At 56.4% G+C, this 24120-nt stretch overlaps 2 protein-coding genes across 2 annotated transcripts in view; one reads left to right on the top strand and one right to left on the bottom strand.

Moving 5' to 3' along the window:
- The first annotated feature begins 281 nt into the window (after window positions 1-281).
- On the top strand, window positions 282-3065 carry LOC127029062 (tubulin alpha chain-like). The gene is given in 7 exon segments (XM_050914720.1): window positions 282-285; window positions 630-778; window positions 1708-1753; window positions 1756-1773; window positions 2134-2199; window positions 2202-2730; window positions 3029-3065. Coding segments are annotated over 7 exon segments (849 nt in total).
- Window positions 3066-7234: 4169 nt separating this feature from the next.
- LOC127029060 (dynactin subunit 2-like) overlaps window positions 7235-24120 on the bottom strand; it is a 23231-nt gene continuing 6345 nt past the window's right edge. The window contains exons 8-18 of the mRNA XM_050914719.1: window positions 16918-16984; window positions 16731-16810; window positions 9487-9596; window positions 8657-8771; window positions 8511-8576; window positions 8394-8432; window positions 8192-8269; window positions 7977-8048; window positions 7784-7886; window positions 7582-7673; window positions 7235-7496 (exon numbers count right to left, since the gene is read on the bottom strand). Coding sequence (XP_050770676.1) covers window positions 7410-7496; window positions 7582-7673; window positions 7784-7886; window positions 7977-8048; window positions 8192-8269; window positions 8394-8432; window positions 8511-8576; window positions 8657-8771; window positions 9487-9596; window positions 16731-16810; window positions 16918-16984 — 909 coding nt within the window. The 3' untranslated portion in view covers window positions 7235-7409. The remainder of the gene's footprint in view (window positions 7497-7581; window positions 7674-7783; window positions 7887-7976; window positions 8049-8191; window positions 8270-8393; window positions 8433-8510; window positions 8577-8656; window positions 8772-9486; window positions 9597-16730; window positions 16811-16917; window positions 16985-24120) is intronic.

Below are 24120 nucleotides of genomic sequence, written 5' to 3'. Positions count from 1 at the left end.
GGTGACATCACAGTGACACAGCCACCACTGCCCACTGTGACACGGCCATCACCTCCCTGGGGCTGCCGCCAAGAGCTGATGTGGGGCCCAGCCACGGGTACCGGGGAAACAGGGCATCACTCTCAGCACCCACTCGTAGCGCACGGCCGGGAGCGACCGCGGGCACTGCGTGTCGGCGTCTCCCCGCGGGGTTTGCCTGTTCCTTGACCATCCGGCTGCCACAGCTCCCCAGCCCAGGAGCAAGCAGGAGCCAGGCTGCTGCTGGAGTTGCTGCTGCTGTAATGCGTAAGCTGTCACACGTGAAGTAATCTTATCTTGTATGTATCTAGAGGATTACAAAAGGACGGCGGATCACTTGAGGATGGTCTGGAGGCCGGTATAGCTGGTGCATCTTGAAGGAGGATGCAGACAGACAGTCGTTAATCAACTTCACTTAGAGAACTTTGCAACAGACTCAGCAGTATTGTGGAGTTAACTTAGCCTTCAAATGAACTGTCTCATTAGAATACTTAGAATCTACTCTGGGGGTTCCGCTGGCCAGGCGCCCATGCCCGTGTGTCAGGGCTAACGGGGCACCCGCTGTTAATGGGGTGCCCGGTGCTGACGGGACGGGCCGGCTCTCCCCACAGCCGAGGTGCCCACGGGGACGTACCGGCAGCTCTTCCAGCCCGAGCAGCTGATCACGGGCAAGGAGGATGCGGCCAACAACTGCGCCCGTGGGCACCCCACCATCGGGAAGGAGATCATTGACCCGGTGCGTGACCACATCCGCAAGCTGGTGGGTACCAACCCCGGGTGGGGCCGGTGCCGCCGCAGCCGGTGGGGAAAGGGGAACCCTCCGGTGGGACCGGGGCGGCAACAAGAAGCCAGGCTGTGCCTCCAGGGCCCGGGTGCGTTTCATGGTTCTTGTCAGCCTGGCAGCCTGCAGCAGGTCGGGGCTCCCTGGGGGGTCTGGATCCCGTGAGTGGAGATCAGGGTCAGCCCCTTCCTCTCCCCACAGGCTGAATCCCCTGCCTCAGGACCCTGCAAGCCCACCGCAGCTGCCAGCCCAGGACCTGCGCCCCGAGGGTGGAGCGTGCCTGGGGGCGAGATGGGGCTTGGGGGGAGCCTGGCTCCTTTGTGCCCTTGGCAAACCCGTATTTCATCCCTTTTTCAGGGTCATGTGAGGATTCTCCTCCATCCGGCTCTGGGCCTTCTTGACCAACTGCTTATGAGCAGCAGTGCCAAGGGTTTAACTCGTGCTGGGGCAGCGCATGCCCTGGGAGGGGAGTGCTGGTGCCCAGCAGACCTCGATGGCTGCCAGCCTCCTGCCCAAGCGGTGCCCCCAGGATGGCGGCTCTGGACCCCCAAACACGCTCCTGGAAAGCACCGTGGGTTTCCTCGTCCCCAAAGCAGAGCGCCTGGGTCGTGCTGGGCGCAGGCGCCGCACGGGCCGGCTCCTGCAGCAGGAAGGAGCCGAGTGTCCCCCAGTCCCTGCGGGAAGGGGCCCCTTTCCCAAGGGCCGCTCGTGCCGATGCACAGGGCGCTGTGGCTGGAAGCGGAGCTGGGGCGCTCGGGCAGGTGCCTGCCCCTGCCTGCGTCCCCGAGCCAAGAGTCCCCAAAGGCCCGAGATCCTGGGCTGAGTATTTGCCTTCCTGGGCAACTCGGTAGCAGCTTAAATTCACAACTGCTGACAGATCGCTCTTGTTTTCTCTTCCCTTCTTCCAGACTGACCCGTGCACGGGGCTGCAGGGCTTCCTGCTCTTCCACAGAGTCGTGGTTTAAGCCCAGCCGGCAACTCGGCCCCACACAGCCGCTCGCTCAGTCCGCCCCCCCCTCCCCGGTGGGATGGGGCAGGAGAATCGGAAAAAAACCTAAAACTCGTGGGTTGAGATGAGAACAGTTTAATAACCAAGATAAAATATAATATTAGAATCATCATCATCATCATCATTGTAATGAAAAGGAATATAACAGAGAGAGAGAGAGAGAAATAAACGCAAGAAAAAAACAAGTGACGCACAATGCAATTGCTGACCGCCCGCTGACCGATGCCCAGCCGATCCCCGAGCAGCGATCCACCTCCGGCCAGCCTTCCCCCCGGTTTATATACTGGGCGTGATGTCCTACGGTGTGGAATATTCCTTTGGCCAGTCTGGGTGAGCTGTCCCGGCTGTGTCTACACCTACGCCCCCATCACCTCGGCCAAGAAGGCCTACCACGGCAGCTCGCGGTGGCGGAGATCACCGGCGCTTGCTTCGAGCCAGCCAACCAGACAGTGAAGTGCGACCCGCGGCACGGCACGGCCATGGCGTGCTGCCTGCTGTACCGTGGGAACGTGGTGCCCAGGGATGTCAAGGCCGCCATCGCCGCCATCAAGACCAAGCGCAGCATCCAGTTCATGGACTGGTGGCCCAGCGGTTTCAAGGTGGGCATCAACTACCAGCTGCCCACGGCGGTGCCCAGCGGGGAGCTGGCCAAGGCGCAGCGTGCTGTGTGCGTGCTGAGCAACACCACGGCCGTGGCCGAGGCCTGGGCCCGCCTGGACCACGAGTTTGACCTGATGTACGCCAAGCGGGCATTCGTGCCCTGCTACGTGGGGGTGGGCATGGAGGAGGGGGAGTTCTCGGAGGCGTGGGAGCCCATGGCTGTCCTGGAGAAGGATTACGAGGAGGTGGGGGCCGACAGCATGGGGGGCGAGGAGGAGGGCGAGGCATACTGGTCCCTGTGCCTTCTGTCTGCTACACCGCGGTGCTGTTCACTGGAATTGCTCTTTCCAGTCTGGCCTCGTTTCTTGTCCCAGCACAATCTGCCTGGCGGTGACCTGGGGGGACATCCCCAGGGGAGGGGGGGTCCTGGCTGAGCTGAGCTGAGCTAGCCTGGGCTGGCTGCCCGGCCCTGCTGCCAGCTGGCACAGGGGCTGTGCTGGGGGGGCTGGGGGGCTGCGTGGGACTGGGGTCCCTTGGCTGGGTCCTGTGCTCTCAGCTGGCTGTGCCCTGCTGGGCTGCCTGCCCTGGGGGGTTCATGTCCCCCCCGCTATTGTCCCCAGGGGTCCCTGTCACATGGGTGGGTACCAGGCGGGGTGAGGAGCCCTGGGAACAGCCCCCAGGGAGGCTGGGAGCCCCCGGTGCCCCGAGGAGGGGGCTCACCCTGCAGCCCTGGGGAGGGAGCGGGGTGTGCAGCAGGATGGGGCTGGGGGATGCCCCGGGATGTTGGGCTGGGGCCGGGGATGCCCGGGGTTGGGCTGGGGCCCGGGGGAGGCACCGGAGCCACTGGGGAGGGCAGCGTGGCAGGCACCGGGCTGCGCTGGGGAGGGAGCGGCCGCAGAGTGGGGAGGGGACCGGGGATGCCCCGGGGGCCTGGGGAGGGAGCGGGCGTGTACTGGCGAGGGGGCCGGGGATGCGCCCAGCAGCCGCTGGCAAAAGCGGCGGGGATGCACGGGGAGAGGCGGGGCGCTGGGGAGGGCCCCGGGGTAGGGGACTGGGAGGGACTGGGAGAGCAGGGCTCTGCAGCAGGGCGGGGCACGGCAGGGGCATGGCGGGGTGGGGGCACTGGGAGGGCACTGGGCCGAGCAGTGAGGGGGGAGATGGGGCCGGGGCAGGGCTGGACCCCCTGGGGAGGAGCGTGGCCCCAGCCCCGGGAAGGGGCAGCCCTGGGGTGCCCCCGTTCCTGCACAGCCCGGCCAGGACCAGCCCCTCCCGCAGGCCCCCAGATCCTGGGGGCCCCACCCGCGCCCTCTCCCACCGCCCCGGGGCTGCGGGGCTGCCGTGGCTTAAGGGGGCCGTGCCGTCAGTGTGGTCTCGACTGTCCCCTCGGCTAGTTCGGCTCAGCCGTTCCGGCCGTGCCCCTCGCAGCTTCTTGGGCAAATTAACCCTCTGCCAGCCAAGGCCAGGCCGGGGGCCGTGAGCCCACTGCAGCCCCCAGGACCCCCCACCGGGACACGCTCCTCCCCGGGGGTCCACTCCCCATCCCCACCCTGCTGCATCCCCCGCTCCCCATCCCGCTGCATCCCCCATCCCATCGGCCGCCGGCTCCCGCAGTGCCAGCCTTGACCCACGGGCATGGGCACCCGGCCGGCAGCCCCCCCCACGGCCGCCAGCCCCCACCCCCAGCTCGGCTCCGTGCCGGAGGAAGCTCCGGCAGCTGGGAAGAGTTTCCCCCGTCGCGGCCGCTGCTGGTCGTGCCCGGGCCGGGCTGAGAGCGGGGGCTGCCCCGCCATCTCCCGCGGCTCACCCGGCATCTCATCCCACGCGTGCTCCCGGCGAGGAGCACGCCCTGTCCCCAGGGAGAGGGCGGCAGTAGGGTCCCCCGGCACCCCCACGCCCCCCTCGGGGCAGGTTCCCCTCCCGGCTCAGGGAGCCCTAGGGGCGGCCGGGGGGCTGCGGGGACGTGTCCAGGACCTGCGTGGGAGCCCGGGCCACGCGGTGCACCCCGGCGTGTCCCCACACGGAGGGGCAGGGAGCCCGGGGGGGATGGGCACAGCTCGGGGGTGGGAGCAGCCAGGGCAGCGAGCCCCGGCCCGGGGGGCCAAGACCTCTGCATGCTCTGGGAGCGCCTGGCCCAGTGCTCCGCTGAGTCGCAAAGGCACAAGGAGCTGCTGCGGTGTCTGGTAGGTGTGGAGTGGTCCCCTTGTCCCCGGGGGCTGGGGCTGCGAGACCCGAGCCCCTGACCCCTCCTTTCCCCACGCAGGGGAAGAAGCAGCAGGAGCTGCAGGAAACCATGGAGCAGCTCGGCATGCAGGCCAGTGTCCCCTCCTCTGCCCGTGTCCCCCAGCCGCGGCGGCCGGGGCTGTGTCAGGGGCTCAGTGCCTCTGTCCGGCTCCTCTTCCCAGAACCGTGTCGTGGCGCGGTGTTTGGAAAACACCGGCCAGGAGCTCCAGCAGCTGGAGGGGGGACGAGGGCCAGCGGGACCTCGAGGTGGCGGCGCCGGCTCTTCCCAGTGCCTCCCCAGGCACCCGCCATGCTGTGGGGGTGGGATGTGATGTCTGGGGGCTGGGGATGACCCTGGGGCTGGGGGGGGCCCTCAGGATGGGGGGAGCAGGGAATGCTGGGGTCAGGTAGGGAGTCTGGGAGTGGGATGGAGGGACATTTGGGGAGAAGGGTGTTTCTCAGGAGGCTGGGGACACCATGTGTGGTTGACACTGGGGGGGATGACCCTGGGGAGGTGGGGGGCACCCTGGGGAGGCGGGGGGCACTGCTGGGAGGAGGGATCCCCCTGGCTGGGGTTCCGGCAGAGCCGTGGGCCCAGGTTCGCTCCCCCCAGCTTGTGTCCCCGCTGCTGCGGTGCCTGTGGCAGGAGCTGGCAGAGCCACCCAATGCCTTGGCCAACCTGTGCTTGGTCTGGAGCTCCCTGACCGTGTTAGACCTGGCCCCCCCACCCGCAGCAGTCCCCCTGCCCCTTGCGGACGCCCGTAGGGGTAACCAGGACCCTGACCTGCCGGGGGACCAGGATGGGGACGACGGGGATGGATGGGGACCAGGATGAGGATGACGGACCCACGGATGCTGCACAGATAATAAAATAGTTGATGCTGCACCTTGTTGTAGGGTCTCTGGGGTGCCTTGGGCCCTGAGGGGACAGGGGGTGCCCGGGGGATGGGGACAGCACTGCGACACCCCGATGCCCTTGGGGGTGCTGCCATGCGGAGGGGGCACTGACAGGGGTGTGGGGGTGTTTTTGTGGGTGGGGGACTCCCTAACTAGCGAGCTGGGCCTTGCTGCCCTGGGTACCCACGGGGGTGCTCACGGGCTGGGTTACATGGGGTGGGCACACGGGTGGGTACCCACGGGGGCTACACACAGGCTGGGTTACATGGGGTGGGCACACAGGTGGGTACCCACAGGGGGAGCTCACAGGCTGGGTTACATGGGGGGGCACACGGGTGGGTACCTACGGGGGGTGCTCACGGGCTGGGTTACATGGGGTGGGCACACGGGTGGGTACCTACGGGGGCTACACACAGGCTGGGTTACATGGGGTGGGCACACGGGTGGGTACCCACGGGGGCTACACACAGGCTGGGTTACATGGGGGGGACACGGGTGGGGGGGGCTACACACGGGTGGGTACCCACGGGGGCTACACACAGGCTGGGTTACATGGGGTGGGCACACGGGTGGGTACCCACGGGGGCTACACACAGGCTGGGTTACATGGGGTGGGCACACGGTGGGTACCACGGGGGCTACACACAGGCTGGGTTACATGGGGTGGGCACACGGGTGGGTACCCACGGGGGCTACACACAGGCTGGGTTACACGGGGCAGGCACACGGGTGGGTACCCATGGGGGTGCTCACAGGCTGGGTCACACGGGGGGGCTGCACACTCCCGCCCGTGCGAGTACCCCTTGGGCTGAGCTCCGTGCAGGCACCCCTGCGTGGCTGTGGGGGTCCCCTGTGCCCGTGCCCTTCGGGATGCCCAGGGCCTGCAGTGTTCCCGGAGCTGATCCTCTTCCGCCAAGGGGACGTCTGCCTTGCGCCAGCCTTTCCCCGGCTGCTGGCACCGGGGATTCCTGACGGCCGGTGGGGCCGGTCGAGACGGAAGCAAAGGTGGCCTTCAGTGCCTCAGCCTGGCCCGCGTCCTGCGTGCTCCCGGCCCGGCAGCCATCCCCCCACGTCTCCGCCATCCCCCAAGATCATGGCCCGGCAACTGCCCCCAGGGCTCAAACCCACCCTTGCCGGTGGTGGCCCCCACCCCAGGGAAGCCCCCACACTGGGGCGACAGCATTGGTGCTAGGGGACGCACCCGGGGCTCCCTCCCCACTGCCCACGCCCCAGGCTGGGGGTCCCGCTGCCCCCCGTTACCTCAGCCTTGGGGCCGCATCTGCTCAGGGTTAGTTTAGCGCAAGGTTCTCCCTCACCAAAAACGAGGTGCCCCCCTTCCTGTCCCCCAGGACCACCAAGAATCATCTCCGCCAGCCTGGGGGGGCCGTGCGCCCCTGGCCCGGCCCGGCCCCACCCACTCGGGGTCGTCCCCATCCCCACACACACACACTACCCCCTGCCCCACGGGTGGCAACAAGGAGACGTTCCCCCCGTGGGTCACAGCTTTCCAACAGAGCGATTGGATTTCGGGCAAGGAGGAGGCTGCGAGGGGGGCTGGGGGGTTTAGGCACCCCTAAAAGATGGATTTAAAACCCCGCGGCTGGGCCCCGCTTGTGCCCCACAGCCCGAAGGAGATGCCGACACGCATGCGTGTGGAGCTGAGCTGTTTATTGGGGTAAATCGGGGGGCCCAGAGACACCCCCCCCGCGAGGTGGGAAGGGAGGGGTGGGGAGGACCCCTCCAGCCCCCATGCTCTGCAGCGGGGCAGAGCCAGGGTATATACAAGCAGGGGCTGGTACCTGCGGGGGCAGGGAGCGATTCCCAGGGGGTCACAGGGCCTGGGGGGGGCAGGGATGCCCGGTGCGGGGGGTCTCCAGGGTGCTCTCACTTCTGCAGCCGCTTGATGCGGGCGTCTATCTCCGCAGAGTTCTCCTCTACGATGGCCAGGTTCTCCTTCATTGTCTTCTGGAGCTGGGGGGGGCAGTGGGGAAGGGGATGAGCAGGGGGGGCAGGATGGGGACCCCACTCCACCCCACCGGCTGTTGCTGGGACCCACCTCCGCCAGCAGCACGCTGTTGTCCTTGAGAGCCCCAGCCGCCTCCTGCTGCGTGGTGTCCAAGTGCACGAGGACCTGCCCGAACTGTGTGGCTGGGAGGGAGGAGAAAGCTCAGGGCTGGGGGGGGGAGCGGTGCCCCCCCACTCGATATGCTCCCGCTCACACCATGCCACTGTCCCCAACAGCCCCTCCAGCCCCTCACCTTGCTCATGCAGGTCCCGCAGGGTCACCAGCCTCTGCACAACGTCGGGCAGGGTGCTGGCCACGGGGTCCCAGCGCTGCATCGTCTCATAGATCTGGTGGATCTGGGGGACGGGTGGGACAAGAAGTGGGGGGGTCCATATATCCTGCCATGCCGGCACTGCCTTTGGGGGGCCCTCCCCACCAGCTCTTACCTTGCTCTGAGTGTCGGCATCTTGCACAGTTGCCTTGTGTTTGGCAATTTCATTCACCTTCGCCAGGACGCTCTGGGGAGGGGGGAGCAGATGTGAGACCCCAAATCCAGCAGTGCCCACCCCCAACTTCACAGCCTCGGCCAGGGCCGTCCCCTGGCTCTCCCGTGGCCCCGTGACACCCAGCGCGCCGTTCCCTCCTTCCGTCCCCCCCTCACCTGCAGCCGGGCCTCCACTTGGTCCAGCACGGCCACGTCCAGGACGTTGACCTTGGCCTGCACGAGCTGCAGGGTCTCCTGGGGACGGAGAGCAGGGTGAGGGGGGACACGGCAGCACCCTGGGACTGCCCCGCCCAAGTGCTCTGGGCACGGGGTGGGGGGAAAGGGACCCTGCGTGCCCCCCAGCCCCTGCCTGACTCACCATGAGGCTGGTGCCCTTCAGCCCGACCGACAGCGGGTGCTGTGGGGAAGGAAATTGCATCAGTGGGGCAGGATGGGGGGCAGGAGAGTGGCAGGGCAGGAGCCCCTGGCCCCTCACCTGGCTCTCGGGCTCGCACCGCACCGTCGCCTCCAGCTGCGCCAGCCGCTTCTCCAGCTCCGCGATCTGGGGGGAGATGAGGGCGTCAGACGGCGGGACACCCCATTTTGGGGTCAGGCACAGTGTGCCCCCCTCGCCATGCTCACCTTGGCCGTCTGGGCAAACTGCTCCTGCTCCGGCTTCCAGTACAGCTCAAAGGTGACGGCGTCTCCGGTGGGCACCGGGGCTTTGGCGGGGCTCTTCCCCAGGCAAGCATGGGCTCTGCCTGGGCTAGAGCAGAGGGCTGGTCTTTACCTTTCCCCATCCTGGGCTGTCGTTTCCCGCCGCGGCTGGATGCTGGATCCAAACGGGGGCTGGAAGCTGGAGCCCGGCGCTGGAGCCCACGCGATGTGGCTGTCCGTGCACATGTGCACACTCGTGGTGCACACGCGTGTCTGTGAGTGTCTGCGTGTGCCTGCTGGGAGTACATGCGCAGCCTGGCTCCTCCTCGGCTTGGGCTGGGGAGCTGTGGCAGCCGGACGGCCGCGGGACAGGCAAACCCCGCGGGGAGATGCCGACACACGGTGCCCGCGGTTCCTCCCGCCGTGCGCTACGAGTGGGTGCCGAGAGTAATGCCCTTTGCCCGGGGGCCGCAAAGGATGGAGTTACTTTTCTTCCTAGCAGCTCTCATGGTGCTGGGTCTTAGATTTGTGAGCAAAACAGCATTGATAACCCCCCAGCATTTGAGCTGTTGCTGACCAGTGTTTGCACAGCGCCAAGGCTGCCTCTGTTTCTCAGTCTGCTCCCCCAGTGAATAGCCTGGGGGATGTGCAAGAGGTTGGGAGGGCACACAACCCCCTCCCAAGGCAAATGACCCAAACTAACCAAAGAGATAGTCCATGCCATCTAATGTCTTGCCCAGCAGTAAAAAGGGAAAAGAGGGGGTTTAGGGAAGTCAGCTAGCTTTTGCACGGGAAGTGGCTGGGCATCAGTCTACCCGTGGAAGCTGCTGAGCGATGGAAGGCTCGTTCTCCAGGCCGGGTGGAAGTGGGCCACTGCAGGGAGCAGCTGGCTCCGGGCATGCTCGGACTCCACCTCCAGGCTGACCTGGAGGGCACGCAAGCTGGAAACAAGGGGGTCAGGCAGGACCCGACGTCGATCTGCACTGTGGCTCTGCAGACTGGTGGTGGCCTTTCAGAGGCCTCCCTGGACTCATCGGGGAGTGCTCACAGCCTTTTTGGCAAAGACTCTGTGAGCGCTTTCCAAGTCGGCCCCTTTTCCGACAGGTCGTGCCTTGGGTTTTCTGACGCAGAGGCACTCCTTGGCTCTGCGCTAGGACTCAGTGTTCATGCAGAACTGTCGAGGGGGCAGTCTGCATGGGGTGGTCCTCCAGCCTGAAGGGACCTGCACACGGGGCTGCTTGATCCCAGCGCTGGGAGCCCGGGCAGCACTGGGGTCCCCGCTCCCGGGCCAGTCCCGCAGGGCTCCGTGCAGTACCCACACGCCCGGCTCCCTGATGCCCGCCCCAGCGGGCTGCGCACAGCGCTCTCACAGCTCAGTCCTGCAGGCTGCCGTACGCCCGGGAGGTGGCTGAGGAGCCTGACAAGGGGCTGAGGGACGAGCCCGGGTCTCTGGGCTTGTCTGCAGCACCTGCACCCTGGCTTTCGGGGGGAGCGCTTAAAGCACCACTGCCTCTGGACTCACCCCCGTGGAACTACAGCCTGTTCTGAAGCACCGCAGGTCACTGCCATCAGCAGCTGGCAACGCCCAAGTGCAAAAAGGCAATTCCCTGCTCTAATTCACTGTTAAAACTCCCCAAATTCTCCCAACACTCTCTTCCTGCCCAGAGCGCAGCCCATGCCACCGCCTGGCACAGGAGGAGGTGGCTAACGGCACAGCAGCTTGCTGGGGCAGCCACAGGAGGTGCTGCTCTCTGTGCTGCCAGGTGCTTCTGGCCCCTTGTCTCTGGGAGCTGCAGGTGGGGGTGGGGGCCAACCCACAGGGCTTTTCCCTCCCAGGCGGCGGCACAGCAACCCCCTCCCTGGGTAGCCCCTCTGAGGTCATCACGGGCATCACCAGTCGCCTCTTGGGAGGTCATAACCAGCTGCCCTCCATAATACCCCACGCTGCAGAGGTGGGCAGCAGCACGAAGCAGAGCGCTTTCAGCAGCTAGCGGCACATGCCCGGAGAAGAGGCGCTTGGATCTCGGGAGGAGAGCAGGCTTTTCCCTCCGCCTGGCCAGTGTGCTGGGGTTGCGGAGATGCCAGCCGGGTTGGGCAGGTGGGTGCAAGAGGGCCCAGAAAGCAGGGAGGGATCAGGCCAGAAGCCTTGTGTTCTGCATCGCTTCCCGGCAGGAGCAGGCAGCCCCAGAGCATGGGGCCCATTCTAGCAATGGGCCACTACTGCTCTCCAGCCGGGCAGCCCGGCAGCCCCATTCCGGGGGCACGGCCCTGCCCTTTCTCCAGGGAGAGCCAAGCAGGGCCAGGCTGCTGCCCCTGCGTCAGGCCAGAGGTCTTTGTGTCCCAGGGTGGTGTGCAACGGGCCAGACCTTCCCGAAGGCCCGCGGGCCCTCGGGCTTGCAGCTGTGCTGAGCACAGGAACCTGGTAGCAAGCTAGCTCCCAAGCGGATCCCCGGCAAATATGCATCCCAACCTTGGGCTTTGGGAACAACAACGTTGCCTCTCTTTTAGACAACGCAGCACCCACCAGAAGGGCAGGAGGGTCCTGAGGCTCCTTTTCCTGCTGCTTCCCGTCCTGTCTGGTAAGCATCCCTGACCAAAAATGCTCCTCGCAGTCCAGGGGAGAGGGACCAGCTCCTGAGGAAAATAACCATCTCTTGACAATGTGACCCACAGCTGTTGTCTACTGCTGGGGCTCAACGGTGTGGGGAAAGGGAGCGTTGCGGGTAAGTGTCTCTTGTTGTGGGAAAGCCAACGCCTGCAAAGGCCGTGGCTCTGCCCTCCTGCCTGCCCTGGGAACACGCAGCGCCTGGTCCAAAATGCCCATCACCGCTGAGGCAGAGGGTGGGGGGTGGGGGGTGCCCTTCTGTTCATCCTTCAGTCTCCTTAGCGCCTGGATCGAGTTCAACACAGAGACGGATCTTCCCGAGTGACCTCCGCAGGGTGGCAGGCTGAAGCGGGGAGCACTTTGGCAGAAGGTGCCTTTGCTGCCTGCATACCTCTCGGAGAGCCTAGGGGGTCAGACGGAGGCCCGCAAGATGCTCTGCTGAACGTGGCTGGTTAAAGAGCCCAACCTTCGGGTCAGGGTCTCTCTAAAGCGACTCGAAGCAGCAGGAAATTCTGCCAGCTCTCCCTAGGGGAGTCTCCTTTGGGAAGCCCTGGCAGTGCTCCTCGTGCTTGCTCCAGTGGAGTGTCTTTATCTTGCAGAAGATGTCAGGCCTGCCTGAAGAGGAGCTGCAGTCTCGAGGGTAAGAGCACTTTCTTGCCAAGGAACGCGCTCTGGGGAGCCGTCTCAGCTGGCTTCCTGCTGCCTGCGCTCACTCGCCTCGCGTCCAGGGCTCCTGACCTTCCCCGTCTACTACCTGCGGTGGTGGAAGGGAGCCATTTGTAAACCAGAGGAAGGAAAGGGGCTGGGGGACGGGGGGTGACCCAAGCCCATGGGACCCTTCTCTGCACGGTGTTTGGAGCCTGCCTGCAGGGGCTGGGCAGCTGCTGGACAAGACCTGCTTTCCCTTTGCCTCCAGGAACTCCCAGCCTTGGCTGGAGCAGATGCGGGAGCTCAAGGAGACAGCGGCTCAGGTGTCTGCTGCGAGGGGGAACATACTGCAGGCTGAGTGAGAGAGGTCCTCAGAGACCACGGTGTCCAAGAGGAGAAGAGAGAGGTAAAGGTGCTGCAGGTGGATCAGAGACCTCGCTACTTTTCCAGGCTCCCTCCTGTTGCTTCCTCTTGGCACTCTCAAAGTCGGCACCCTTTCCGGCAGCTCTTGCCTTGGGTTTTCTGACAGCAGCAGTGCTTGGCTCTGTGCCAGGACTCGGTGTTCGTGCAGAACTGCCCGCGCATGTGTTTGTGTTCACTGCCATCTCTCCGTTCGCAATTTTTCCCCAGGAAATTCTGCAGTTGACCCAGGCGGCAATTAAGAAGGTGCTTGAAAACTACCTCCAGATGCCTGACTGCGCTCTGGAAGCCATAGGTATGCAGACAGAAAGTCTCACTGCCCTCGCTTTGTGTATGGCACTCCCCCAAGGTCTGCCAGGCTCTGCTTTCGAGCCTGAGAAATACAGCCTAATGCACTGCTTCGACTCCTAATCTTTGGCCACCTTCACGTCAGGCGCTGCCATTGACAAGGAGAGGACATCCAAGAGTTATGGTGGGCAAGGCAAGAAGACCTGGTGGCTTCCGCCATTCGGCTTTTCTTCTGCAAACCCTCCAGAGACAATCTTGCAGGTATCACAGGAGAAATCCTGACTTGTGGTTCACCTCCTTGCTTTCGGGTTGGCAGACCAAGTGCACAGCACTTCCCTTCAGCCCGGCCGTATCGCTCAGCCCTGCAGCCTGCCTCGCATTCCTGTGATCCCTGCGATCCCTGACGGCACTGCCCTCCCATCAGGAGGGGGACCGAGCTAAACCCAGCTGCTGCGACCTGCCCGCCACCCTTAGCCACCTTTGTCCTTGGCAGCCCTTTGACTTCCTTGCCACTGATGCTCAGGGCTTTCTGGTTTCAGCCCCGCATTGCCCCTGGCGACTGCTGGCCTTTCCAAGGATCTCAGGGCCACGTGGTCATCCGGCTGCCTGAGCAAATCTGGCCAACGGCTTTCACCATCTGGCATATCTCCGAGGCAGTCTCTCCTTCCGGGGAAGTCAGCAGCGCCCCCAAAGAGTTTGCTGTCTCCGTAAGTCTTTGCCTTGCACTTCGCGGGGGGCCCGGCCCCAGGGAAAAGCCGTACCAGAGACGTGCTTCTCACGGTGGCTTCTCTCAGACATCTCTCTGTAGGTAATGCCTGCACCGTGTTTAGCGTTTCATTGAAAAGCATGTACACCAGGCTATCATTAGAGAAGAATTGCCCCCTTTTTGTCCATTTACTGTTTCTGTGGTCCTTCTGAAGCAGGGAATTACCAGGAACTAAACGTACGCTTCATGAAATGTAAGCGGTCATTTCCTTTTCCCTGTGGTGATACCTACAGAAGGCCTTTACCCTGAGGAAGGAACAAAGAGTGGCATAGGAGCAGAACTATTCCCTCTCAGTTCAAAAGATGTAAAAATCCAATGGCTCCGTTTTAGAACGGAAATCCACTAAAAGCATATGTTATAAGTTTGCGGTCCAATAATTGAAATGGAACCAGTCCGATTATTTAAATCAATTTATTTGAGCAAGCAGCAGTAAGCAAAACAGCGCTGGGCGGCCGGGGAGTTTCCACTCTACCAACGGCGCGCGCAAAATGGAGAAGGGTTCCCTTACTTATACAGTCTCTAGTCCCTGCTTCCGTGCTGGCTGGTATCGTTTGCGTTGTGTGTGCGCCTGCGCCGGCAGTTGCTAGGTGGTCGTAATCTGCCTCCTGGGGGTTGCTGGGATGAAGGCCGAAGTCTTCCTCAGCTGCCTTCTAGGTGACTTAGGTCCCGCTCATGTTCTTGTGAAATCGCCTTTTCTTTTATCCGTTACTCAGTTGTTTCTTCTACCGAATATTTGGCTGTCCCTACCCCCACATGTCTTTAGATAACTAAGGAATGTTTCAATACTTGCAAGCAGACCCCCACATGTCTTTGGATAACTAAGGAATGTTTCAACACTTGCAAGCGATTTTCCCACAATGTTTGTGGGTATACATCAGCGAAAAAAAAAAACCAACAAAACTTTCCACATGTCTTATACAAGCAAGATTTGATTAACAAACTCAGGGTTCTACTTATCACAATCCCCCCTTTTCCTTTTTATTATTTTGTTCATCAAATCTTTGAAGCTCTGCATAACTCAGGGCTAGTGTCTCTTCCAAAACAGCTTCCGGATTCACAAGTTCATATTTAGTTTTCATCATCATTAGGTGCGCTGCCTCTAGTCTACCTTTCACAATTCCAATTATCTTATTAAATATACATGGTCCAAAGGTTAGTCCTAAAATCAATAGTATTACTGGTCCTGCAATAGTGGATACTAGGGTGGTTAACCACGGAGAATGATTAAACCAGGATTCATACCAACTTTGTTGTGATTCTCTTTCCTTTCGTCTTTTTTCTAGGCCTTCCCTCAGTTTTGCCATAGTATCCCTAACTACTCCAGTGTGATCTGCATATACACAACACTCTTCTTGTAAGGCTGCACAAAGACCTCCTTGTTGTAAAAATATTAAGTCTAACCCTCGTCTGTTTTGTAATACTACTTCTGACAATGACCTTACAGACTGTTCAAGAGCAGTCATGGCTTTTTCTATTCTAGCTAAATCTTCATCTACTGCTATTCTAAGGGATTGAAATCCTTGATTTTGTTGTACTAGTGAGGCTATTCCGGTTCCAGCTCCTGCAGCTCCAGTGACCATAAGAATTGCCACGGTTAAAGCGGTAAAGGGCTCGCGCTTCTGTATGTGATGGAGTGAGGAGGCTTGGTTACTGTACATAAAGCTTTCAGGGTGATAAATTACCCTAGGTACTACAATAACTTGTATACAGAATTCTTTTGTCCAATCAAATACTTTTGTTGATAAACAGGGCGTGACTCCAGTTTGAGAGCAAACCCATTTTGCATTTTCAGCTGGGAGTAACCAGTCCGCCTGTCTCCCACTTGGCCCTTGGACAGTTTTATTGCAAAGATGTTGTTTAGATCTAGGGACTGTACCTAGGCACCTTCCTTTTCCGGTGACTTGTGACACGGTAATTCCTTGTTTCCGAGTATCCCATAGGCATTCAGCCGGGTTGGTACCATTAGCTTTTCTATGCCTGTGATCTATTCCTATAGCTTCGTAATAAGGTGGGCGTATATCATAACATAACCAACAATGTTTCGTTATATTAGGATTGGTTGTATTTAGGACCTGAAAGCTTGCTTGCAACAGGTTCCATAACGGGTTGGTTTGGGGGGTAGGAGTCGGAGTTCCAGGTTCTGGCAGATTTATCTTGGTGTTATTTTCAGAAACAGATGGAGTTATTTCTGTAGATGGAGTTATTTCTGTTAAATCCGTTTCTCCGTCTGCAATAATAATAGAGTTCGGGCCAACCCCAGAGGGGGCCTGGGGTATTGGTTCTTTCTTAATTAGTATGAGCCCTCCCTTATCGGTTCCGGGTTCCGTGTACCTCACTCCCCATATTCTTCCAATTGTCCACCCAATATCCGTAGGTTGTGTAATATTTAGGAAAAGGTATTTACAGTTTCCACGTCCTTTCCACCCCTTCGGTGGGGTGCATCCATACGGACCCCACTGGACCCTTAGGTATTTATCTCTGCCACATCCCGGTATCCAACTAGGGGCTATGGTCTCACAACCCCAATAACTACAATAATATTGATTAGGGGAGTTACAGTACCCTTTTCCAGGATTTGAACTAGGGCACATATAGAATCCCATATATTCCCAACATCGGGTTCTCGGGACTAGCTGGCACAAAGAGGAATTAAAACTCGGTCCTCCAGATGTTATCTGGGTCGCGATAACTGTCTGATCTTCGAATCGACTTAGGGTCCATTTAAAGGGTTGGTGTGGATAGCCATTAACATTTGTGCTCAGGTAACTTATCATAATCAGAAACACGGCATATCGAGAAGGGTGGAGACCCGACCAATTAGGGGCTACAATTTGTATTCGCAGGGCCCAATTGTTCTCAGTACAGTTGTCGTTTGATATATACTTGGTGGGATTTCTTTTATTATCCCTGAGGCAACTCTTCCAGCATCTTGGCGCAGTCCCACTCTGGGGTTTCCTTTCTCCACAGTCTTTTACCCCTCTGCCTCGCTCGTCGACCCGGTTGCTTCGAGTCACGAGGGGTACCATCTTCTCGGCAGCAGGGGTATTCTTCAGGAGAGTATATGCACCGTCTAGACACTTGCCTCCGTAGGTATGTTTCCCAGTTTTTTATTCTTTATTTCAGGTGAAACACACCGGACCCCTGTAAGGGTCTTACGACGCTGTACCCTAATAATGTCAATCATAAATGGAATTGGTTCATTGGGGTGATAACAATAAAGTTCTGGATTTATGCCCCGCGTAAATACTTCCCATCATCTGTTAGAATGTTTCCGAATTATTCTTGAGATACTTTAATTTTTAAAGTTAATTCAGTGAGTCCACTCTCTTTACCCCAGCATATTTGGCATACCCCTCGAAGGGGAACCCCATAAAGGCAATGGGTCCACCACCGTTCTCGGCACACCTTACAGCTAAAACAAATAAAAGGACAACAATTACAGTTTGATACACCACATTTTACCTTGACGTCCTCAGTGCTAATATATTCGTATCCTGCTAATAGACTATGATTGCTTACATGTTCCAAGATTATACATGTGTCCATTTATGATTTCCGAAGAGTCATCTTCAAGTCCCCAGGTGAGCTAGTGATTTCCCAAGAACGGTCTCTCAGAGGCCCCTTTACGCGGCTTGCATGGGTCCAGCCTTTTTCTGCCGTTCGAATGGCTGTTTCTGTGGTAAGTAAAATGAGATAAGGTCCCTCCCAACGAGGGGTTAAACAAGACTCTTTCCATGATTTAATTAGGACTTTATCCCCTGGCCTTATATTATGCATAGCTATATCTAAAGGAGGTCTTTGTGTTACCAGGCCTTTATTCCGTAACTGGCCTCTTCTGGCCATGAGTTGGACTAAGTATGGTTTTAATTGTGCACTTTCGATCTGGGGGTGATCATGGGGTATTTCTAAATCATATGGCATCCCATATAGCATCTCAAAGGGTGATATCCCTACATCAGTTCGGGGTTGTGTTCTTATATTCAATAATGCCAAAGGGAGGCACTTTACCCATGACATTTTAGTTTCTAGCATCAATTTTGTGAGTTGTTTCTTTATTTCTCCATTTACCCTCTCTACCTTCCCTGAACTTTGTGGATGCCAAGGGGTATGATATTCCCATTTCGTTCCAAGAGAAGAAAGAGCTTCCTTTGCTATTCTTGACACAAAGTGAGGGCCCCTGTCCGAGTCTATTACCTCTATTGATCCATATCTGGGGATTATGTTTTCCAATAGGGTTTTTACCACTGTCTGTGCTGTGGCTCTGGCTGTGGGAAAGGCTTCCACGAAATGGGTGAAATGATCCATTATTACTAAGAGGTATTTATATCGTCCTACTTGGGGAGTTCGGTAAAATCTAGTTGAATTCTAGCAAATGGTCTGTGAGCCAATTCTCTCCCTCCCGGGATCCTTTCCCGTAATTGATGTTTATTGACCCTTTGACAAGTTATACATTCATTTACTATTCTTTTTGCTATATTATATACCCCGATACACATATATTTTGTGGCAAATTGATCCACTAGTGCCTGGGTTCCCCAATGAGTGGTTTCATGAAATTTTTGCATAATTTTCGAAGCTAGGGGTTTGGGGAGAACTTCTCGCCCATCTTGAAGCTTCCACTTTCCTTCTTCAGTTTCACTGATCCCCATTTTAACCATCTTGTCTTTTTCTTGTACTGTGAAACTGAGGATGGGATGTATCTTCCCATGTAGTGGGTAGTGGTCATACTTGGGTTTCCCGCTTTCATGAAACAAACATCTACACGAAAATGCATCTATCCCAAAATCCTCCCAACACTTATAGCACGGAAATTCTTCGTTATTCTCCCCACAATTTATACAATCCTCTCTGCTATTTTTAATTTGTATCAGCATTAAGGCTGCCCTCTTTGCTTCTTGATCAGCAAGGTTATTTCCTCTAGCTAGGGGGTTGAGTCCTTTCTGGTGTCCTTTTAAATGTACTACAGCGACACCTGCTGGCCCTCGTAATGCCTGTAAGATTTGAGTTATTAGCTCCTGATGTATGAGTCCTTTTCCTTGTGAGTTAATCAGACCTCTTTCTTCCCAAATTTTTCCAAATGTATGTACTACACCGAATGCATATTTTGAATCCGTAAATATGGTTCCAACCTTGCCTTTTAAGATCTGTAAAGCCCTCAATACGGCATAAAGTTCACAAGCTTGAGCCGACCAGTTAGGACTTAAGGGTCCAGATTCTATTATATTAAATGATTTTCCATCAATAACTGCAAAACCCGACTTCCTTTTCCCTTCAACTACCTGGGATGACCCATCCACAAAAAGCTTTTCTCCTTCTTCAAGTTCTTCCTCCTCTAAATCTGGTCTAATTTTCGTTTGCTCCTCGATATTACGGAGACAATCATGGCTGATTTTATCACTTGGTTCCCCATATAGAAATTGTGCGGGTTTTGTAGATTTGTTACCTCCAACTCCAATTTAGGGGAAGAGATCAGAATGCCCTCATATTTTAGGAGTCGGGCGTCTGTTATCCACTTATCAGCCTTTTGTTGTAATATTCCTCGGATGTTGTGAGGAGATAGCACTCTCAATTCTCCCCCGAAAGTAATTTTATGTGTTTCTTCCACTAAAAGGGCCGCGGCTACTATTGCCTGTAGGCAGGTAGGCCATCCCCTACTTACGAGGTCCAGGAGTTTAGATAAAAATCCCACAGGCTTCTTTTTACCTGCCCAATCTTGAGATAATACCCCGAATGCTGTTCCCTCATCAACATTAATAAACAAGAAAAAAGGTTTCTTCACATCTGGTAGGCTGAGCACTGGGCATTTACTAGGTCAGCCTTTAAAACCTCTAGCTGCTTGTCGTCACTCTCCGTCCATTTTAGCAACCCATCTTTAGTCAGTTTGGCATAAAGGAATTTTACTTTCTTGCTGTAGTTCTCAATCCATTGTCTACAATATCCAAAGAGGCCTAATAATTGCCTGATTTGCCTTTTAGTTTTCGGGGCTTGTAGTGACAAGATAGCATTTACCCTTTCAGGATCTAATCTTTTAGTTCCTCTAGTTAATCGATGTCCTAAATACTTTACCTCCTCTTCGACAAATTGTAACTTTGATTTTGATACCTTAAGTCCTTGTAAACTCAGGAAATTCAGTAATTTAATACTCTCTTCCCTCACCTTCTCTTCACTTTTTCCAGCTAATAGCAGATCATCTACATACTGGACCATCGTGACCCCTTTTCCCACTTCATATTCCTTCAAAATCCGTTCCAGAGCTTGCCCAAATAAGTTCGGGGACTCAGTGAATCCTTGGGGCAGTACTGTCCATCTTAACTGTTGTTTTCTGTGGGTGTCCGGGTCTTCCCATTCAAATGCGAAATAATCCCGACTGTCCTCATGAAGAGGGCAGGCCCAAAAGGCATCCTTTAGGTCTATTACACTATACCATTGATTATCCGGTCCTAATTGACTTAGGAGAGTATGTGGGTTTGCTACCACCGGAAAGCGAGCTACTGTCCTTTTGTTAATTTCTCGTAGGTCATGTACTAACCTATATTTGCCATCTGATTTCTTAACTGGCAAGACAGGAGTATTAAAGGGGGACATACAAGGTTCTAATAATCCCTTTTCTATTAGTCTTTGAATTTCGGGTTTTAGACCTATCCTCCCTTCTCTGGAGATGGGGTATTGCTTTATTCTAATCGGTATATCCGGATCCTTAATTGTTACCGAAAAGGGCTCAATGTTCAATCTGCCTATGGTTTCCGGAGTATACCAGACTTCAGGATTAATCTTTTGTTCATCCTCCACTCGCAGGGGACATAACTTACTTTTTATTTCTTCATTCTCAATTTCTAAACCAATTCCTAGTTCAGTCATTAAGTCCCGTCCCAACAGGTTATAATCTGCTTCTGGCATGAGTAATAGGGACCCCACCCCAATTTTTGTTTGTGTTTCAAAAATCACATCTTTTATTACGGGTACTCTAAAGGGCTCCCCCTTTGCCCCGATGACTTGTACTGTCGTGGGGGATATTTTGCATCCGTGGGGCAATTTCTGGACAGTGGATCTCTCTGCCCCTGAGTCCACTAGGAACTCGATTTCTTGCTGCTGGGGACCTATCTTTAGCTTTATCAAGGGCTCTGTTTTCTCCCGGGTCCCCAGCAAATAGAGCCCCTGACACCCCTAGTCTTCCTTGAACATTTTTTCATCCGTAATCCTCTTCCTACAATCCTTCTTAATATGCCCTTTCCCTCCACAATAAAAGCAAATTACAACCCCTCGATCTTTTTCCCGTGGGGGATTCCGGGCTTCCCTTCTCACTCTACGATCCTCTGCTCTTTTTCCAGAAGATGGCGTCCGCTGTCCTTCCCTGACCGCGGCTACCAACATTCTAGCCTGTTTCTTATGGGTCTCCTCCTCCCTCCGAACGTACACTTTCTGAGCCTCTCTTAGTAACTCATCTAAGCCCTTATCTTGCCAATCCTCCATCTTTTCCAACTTCTTTCTAATATCCGTCCAGGATTTGGCCACAAACTGTGTTTTCAACAAAGCTTGCCCCACCGGTGTTCCAGGATCTAATCCTGAATATAATTGAAGATTCTTTCTTAACCTTTCCAGCCACTCCGTGGGAGTCTCATCTGTCTTTTGGTGTTCACTAAAAGCTTTGTTAATATTCTGTCCCCTGGGGACAGATTCCCTTATCCCTTGGACTATAATAGTCCTTAAATCCTGCATATGGCCCCTGTCTGCTTCGTTTTGGTTATTCCAATTAGGTTTCTGCAGGGGCCACTTGCTGTTTGCTACAGGACCTTGCTGATGCTGTTGGTCCCAAATACGCATCCCCACTCGCCTAATCATTTCCCTTTCTTCTGCTGTAAAGAGGATAGCCAAAATGGCTTGCAATTCCTCCCTTGTATAGATATTAGGTCCCAGGAACTGATCTACTCGTTCCGAGACTCCGAGGGGGTCTTCCAACAAGTTTCCCATTTCCTTCCTAAATTCCCTAACGTCCCCAGAGTTGAGGGGGATGGAAACATACCCCATACCAGGTTGTGCTCCTCCCATTGCAACCTCCCTAAGGGGGTACAGATTACTCCTGTCCTCCCTCATCCTAGCCCGACTCCGAGTAACTCGCCGAGTCTCGGGAGAACTGTCGGGAGAGTTAGAGTCAGGGAGGTTGGGTGCCGTTGGGACAGGTGGAGGTGCAGGCGGGACATAAGGGGGGATGAGGCAGGAGCCTCATCCTCTTCTCGGGGCTTTCTTTTATTCCCTTGTTTTTCTTCTCGTAAGGGGTATAGGTTGACCCTGGTTTCTGACTCTATCCATAGGTGTGCATATTCACTCTCCTCCAGGCTAAAGGGTTCCTTCGAGTTCACATATATGTTTAAAGCTTGGCACACCCAATCTTCAAAAGACCCAAAAACTGGCCAATATAGGTGGTCTCCTCTAATTTGTTTCCCACCCCAAACTTCTATACAATAATGTATCATTTTAACTTTATTTTTACCCTTCCTAAAGGGGTAATCATCCCAATGTTTAATCATCAACCCCAACGGGCTATCTGGCGGTATCTGGGGTAACCTAACGTTAGGCATTACCCCACCCATGGGACCAGAAGACTTGCTCTTCTTCTGTCCCATCTTCCGGAGTGCCCTCACACACACACAATTGTTCCCCCTCCTCGTGGCCCAGTCCCTCGCGGGAAATGGGAAACGCACTACTAAGGGGTCCGCACTCACTTCGTCCTTGAGCGGACGTCTCACACAGACGCACTCCGGGATACCCAACCCCAACCGAACGGATCACCGGCCTATACTTACTCACTCCTGAGTCTTCGTTCGGATCTTCGTGCACAAAGTTTACGGGGTTGCCGGCGTTTATTTGCTTTACTGCTGAATTTCGGTTCGTCGGTAGAGGCTTTGGATGGAAGAATCTCAACAGGGGCCGCTTCTTCAGCGGGGCGCCTCCCCCGTAGGGTTTTTCCCGCCAAATTCCTTCTATCCGAGTCACGGCACCAAATTGTTATAAGTTTGCGGTCCAATAATTGAAATGGAACCAGTCCGATTATTTAAATCAATTTATTTGAGCAAGCAGCAGTAAGCAAAACAGCGCTGGGCGGCCGGGGAGTTTCCACTCTACCAACGGCGCGCGCAAAATGGAGAAGGGTTCCCTTACTTATACAGTCTCTAGTCCCTGCTTCCGTGCTGGCTGGTATCGTTTGCGTTGTGTGTGCGCCTGCGCCGGCAGTTGCTAGGTGGTCGTAATCTGCCTCCTGGGGGTTGCTGGGATGAAGGCCGAAGTCTTCCTCAGCTGCCTTCTAGGTGACTTAGGTCCCGCTCATGTTCTTGTGAAATCGCCTTTTCTTTTATCCGTTACTCAGTTGTTTCTTCTACCGAATATTTGGCTGTCCCTACCCCCACATGTCTTTAGATAACTAAGGAATGTTTCAACACTTGCAAGCGACTTTCCCACAATGTTTGTGGGTATACATCAGCGAAAAAAAAAAACCAACAAAACTTTCCACATGTCTTATACAAGCAAGATTTGATTAACAAACTCAGGGTTCTACTTATCACACTGTCTCCGTAAGTCTTTGCCTTGCACTTCGTGGGGGGGGCCCGGCCCCAGGGAAAAGCCATACCAGAGACGTGCTTCTCACGGTGGCTTCTCTCAGACATCTCTCTGTAGGTAATGCCTGCACCGTGTTTAGCGTTTCATTGAAAAGCACGTACACCAGGCTATCATTAGAGAAGAATTGCCCCCTTTTTGTCCATTTACTGTTTCTGTGGTCCTTCTGAAGCAGGGAATTACCAGGAACTAAACGTACGCTTCATGAAATGTAAGCGGTCATTTCCTTTTCCCTGTGGTGATACCTACAGGCGGCCTTTACCCTGAGGAAGGAACAAAGAGTGGCATAGGAGCAGAACTATTCCCTCTCAGTTCAAAAGATGTAAAAATCCAATGGCTCGGTTTTAGAACGGAAATCCACTAAAAGCATACGGAAGAAAGGGCCGAGATCATGAAAGCCTGTGTCGCTGCTGAGCCTCAGCGAAGGGAGAAATTCTACTCCAGTATTGGTAAACTGAGCAGTGACCCAGTCAGGAATAACCGCCTTTGCCCGCTGATCCAGGTTAACGGGCTGAAAAGCAGCCGAGAATCTTTTTCCCTCCACAGCAAACAAAGCTGAGGGTTGATTTGCAGCAACAGCTGTGGATTGGACCTGCAGAGGTGTTGCAATGAGGGCTGGTTTTAAGTTAGATAGCAAAGTGAAACTCCTGGCCACCTTTGGGGCTTCCTGAGAAGCCCTGACATTGGCAAGCAGGCCCCGGCAGCTGCCTTGCCAGACGGCCCCACCTTCGTGCGTTCGGGGAGACCAGCCCCCGCTGCTCACCCCACCTCATCTGCACCGCAGCAACCAATCAGAGGGCTCCGCCCTTCAGCTCTACCAATGCGCAAGCAGCGCCTGTTGCCGGGGGCGGGATGAGCTCCTGCGCGCCGTGACTAGCTCGCCCCACACACTCCTGCACTCGTTCCTGGCTTTGCTCACTCCCACGAGAACAAACCTCTGCTACACAGCACCAGCCTGGCCGGAAAGCGGGAAAATCTCCAGCAGGAAGCGCTGGAAAAGAGCAAACCAGAGAAAGAAAGGAGTGGGCAAATGTCTTCATGGAAGGGTTCCCGTGCTGGGTGCCACTGACTGGGTTTAGTTTCCCCTGTGAATCGTCCCCAGCTCCCTTCCTG

The sequence above is a fragment of the Gymnogyps californianus genome, unplaced genomic scaffold (assembly GCF_018139145.2).
Source record: "Gymnogyps californianus isolate 813 unplaced genomic scaffold, ASM1813914v2 HiC_scaffold_67, whole genome shotgun sequence".
Lineage (NCBI taxonomy): Eukaryota > Metazoa > Chordata > Aves > Accipitriformes > Cathartidae > Gymnogyps > Gymnogyps californianus.
This window is presented reverse-complemented; position numbering and strand designations above follow the sequence as displayed.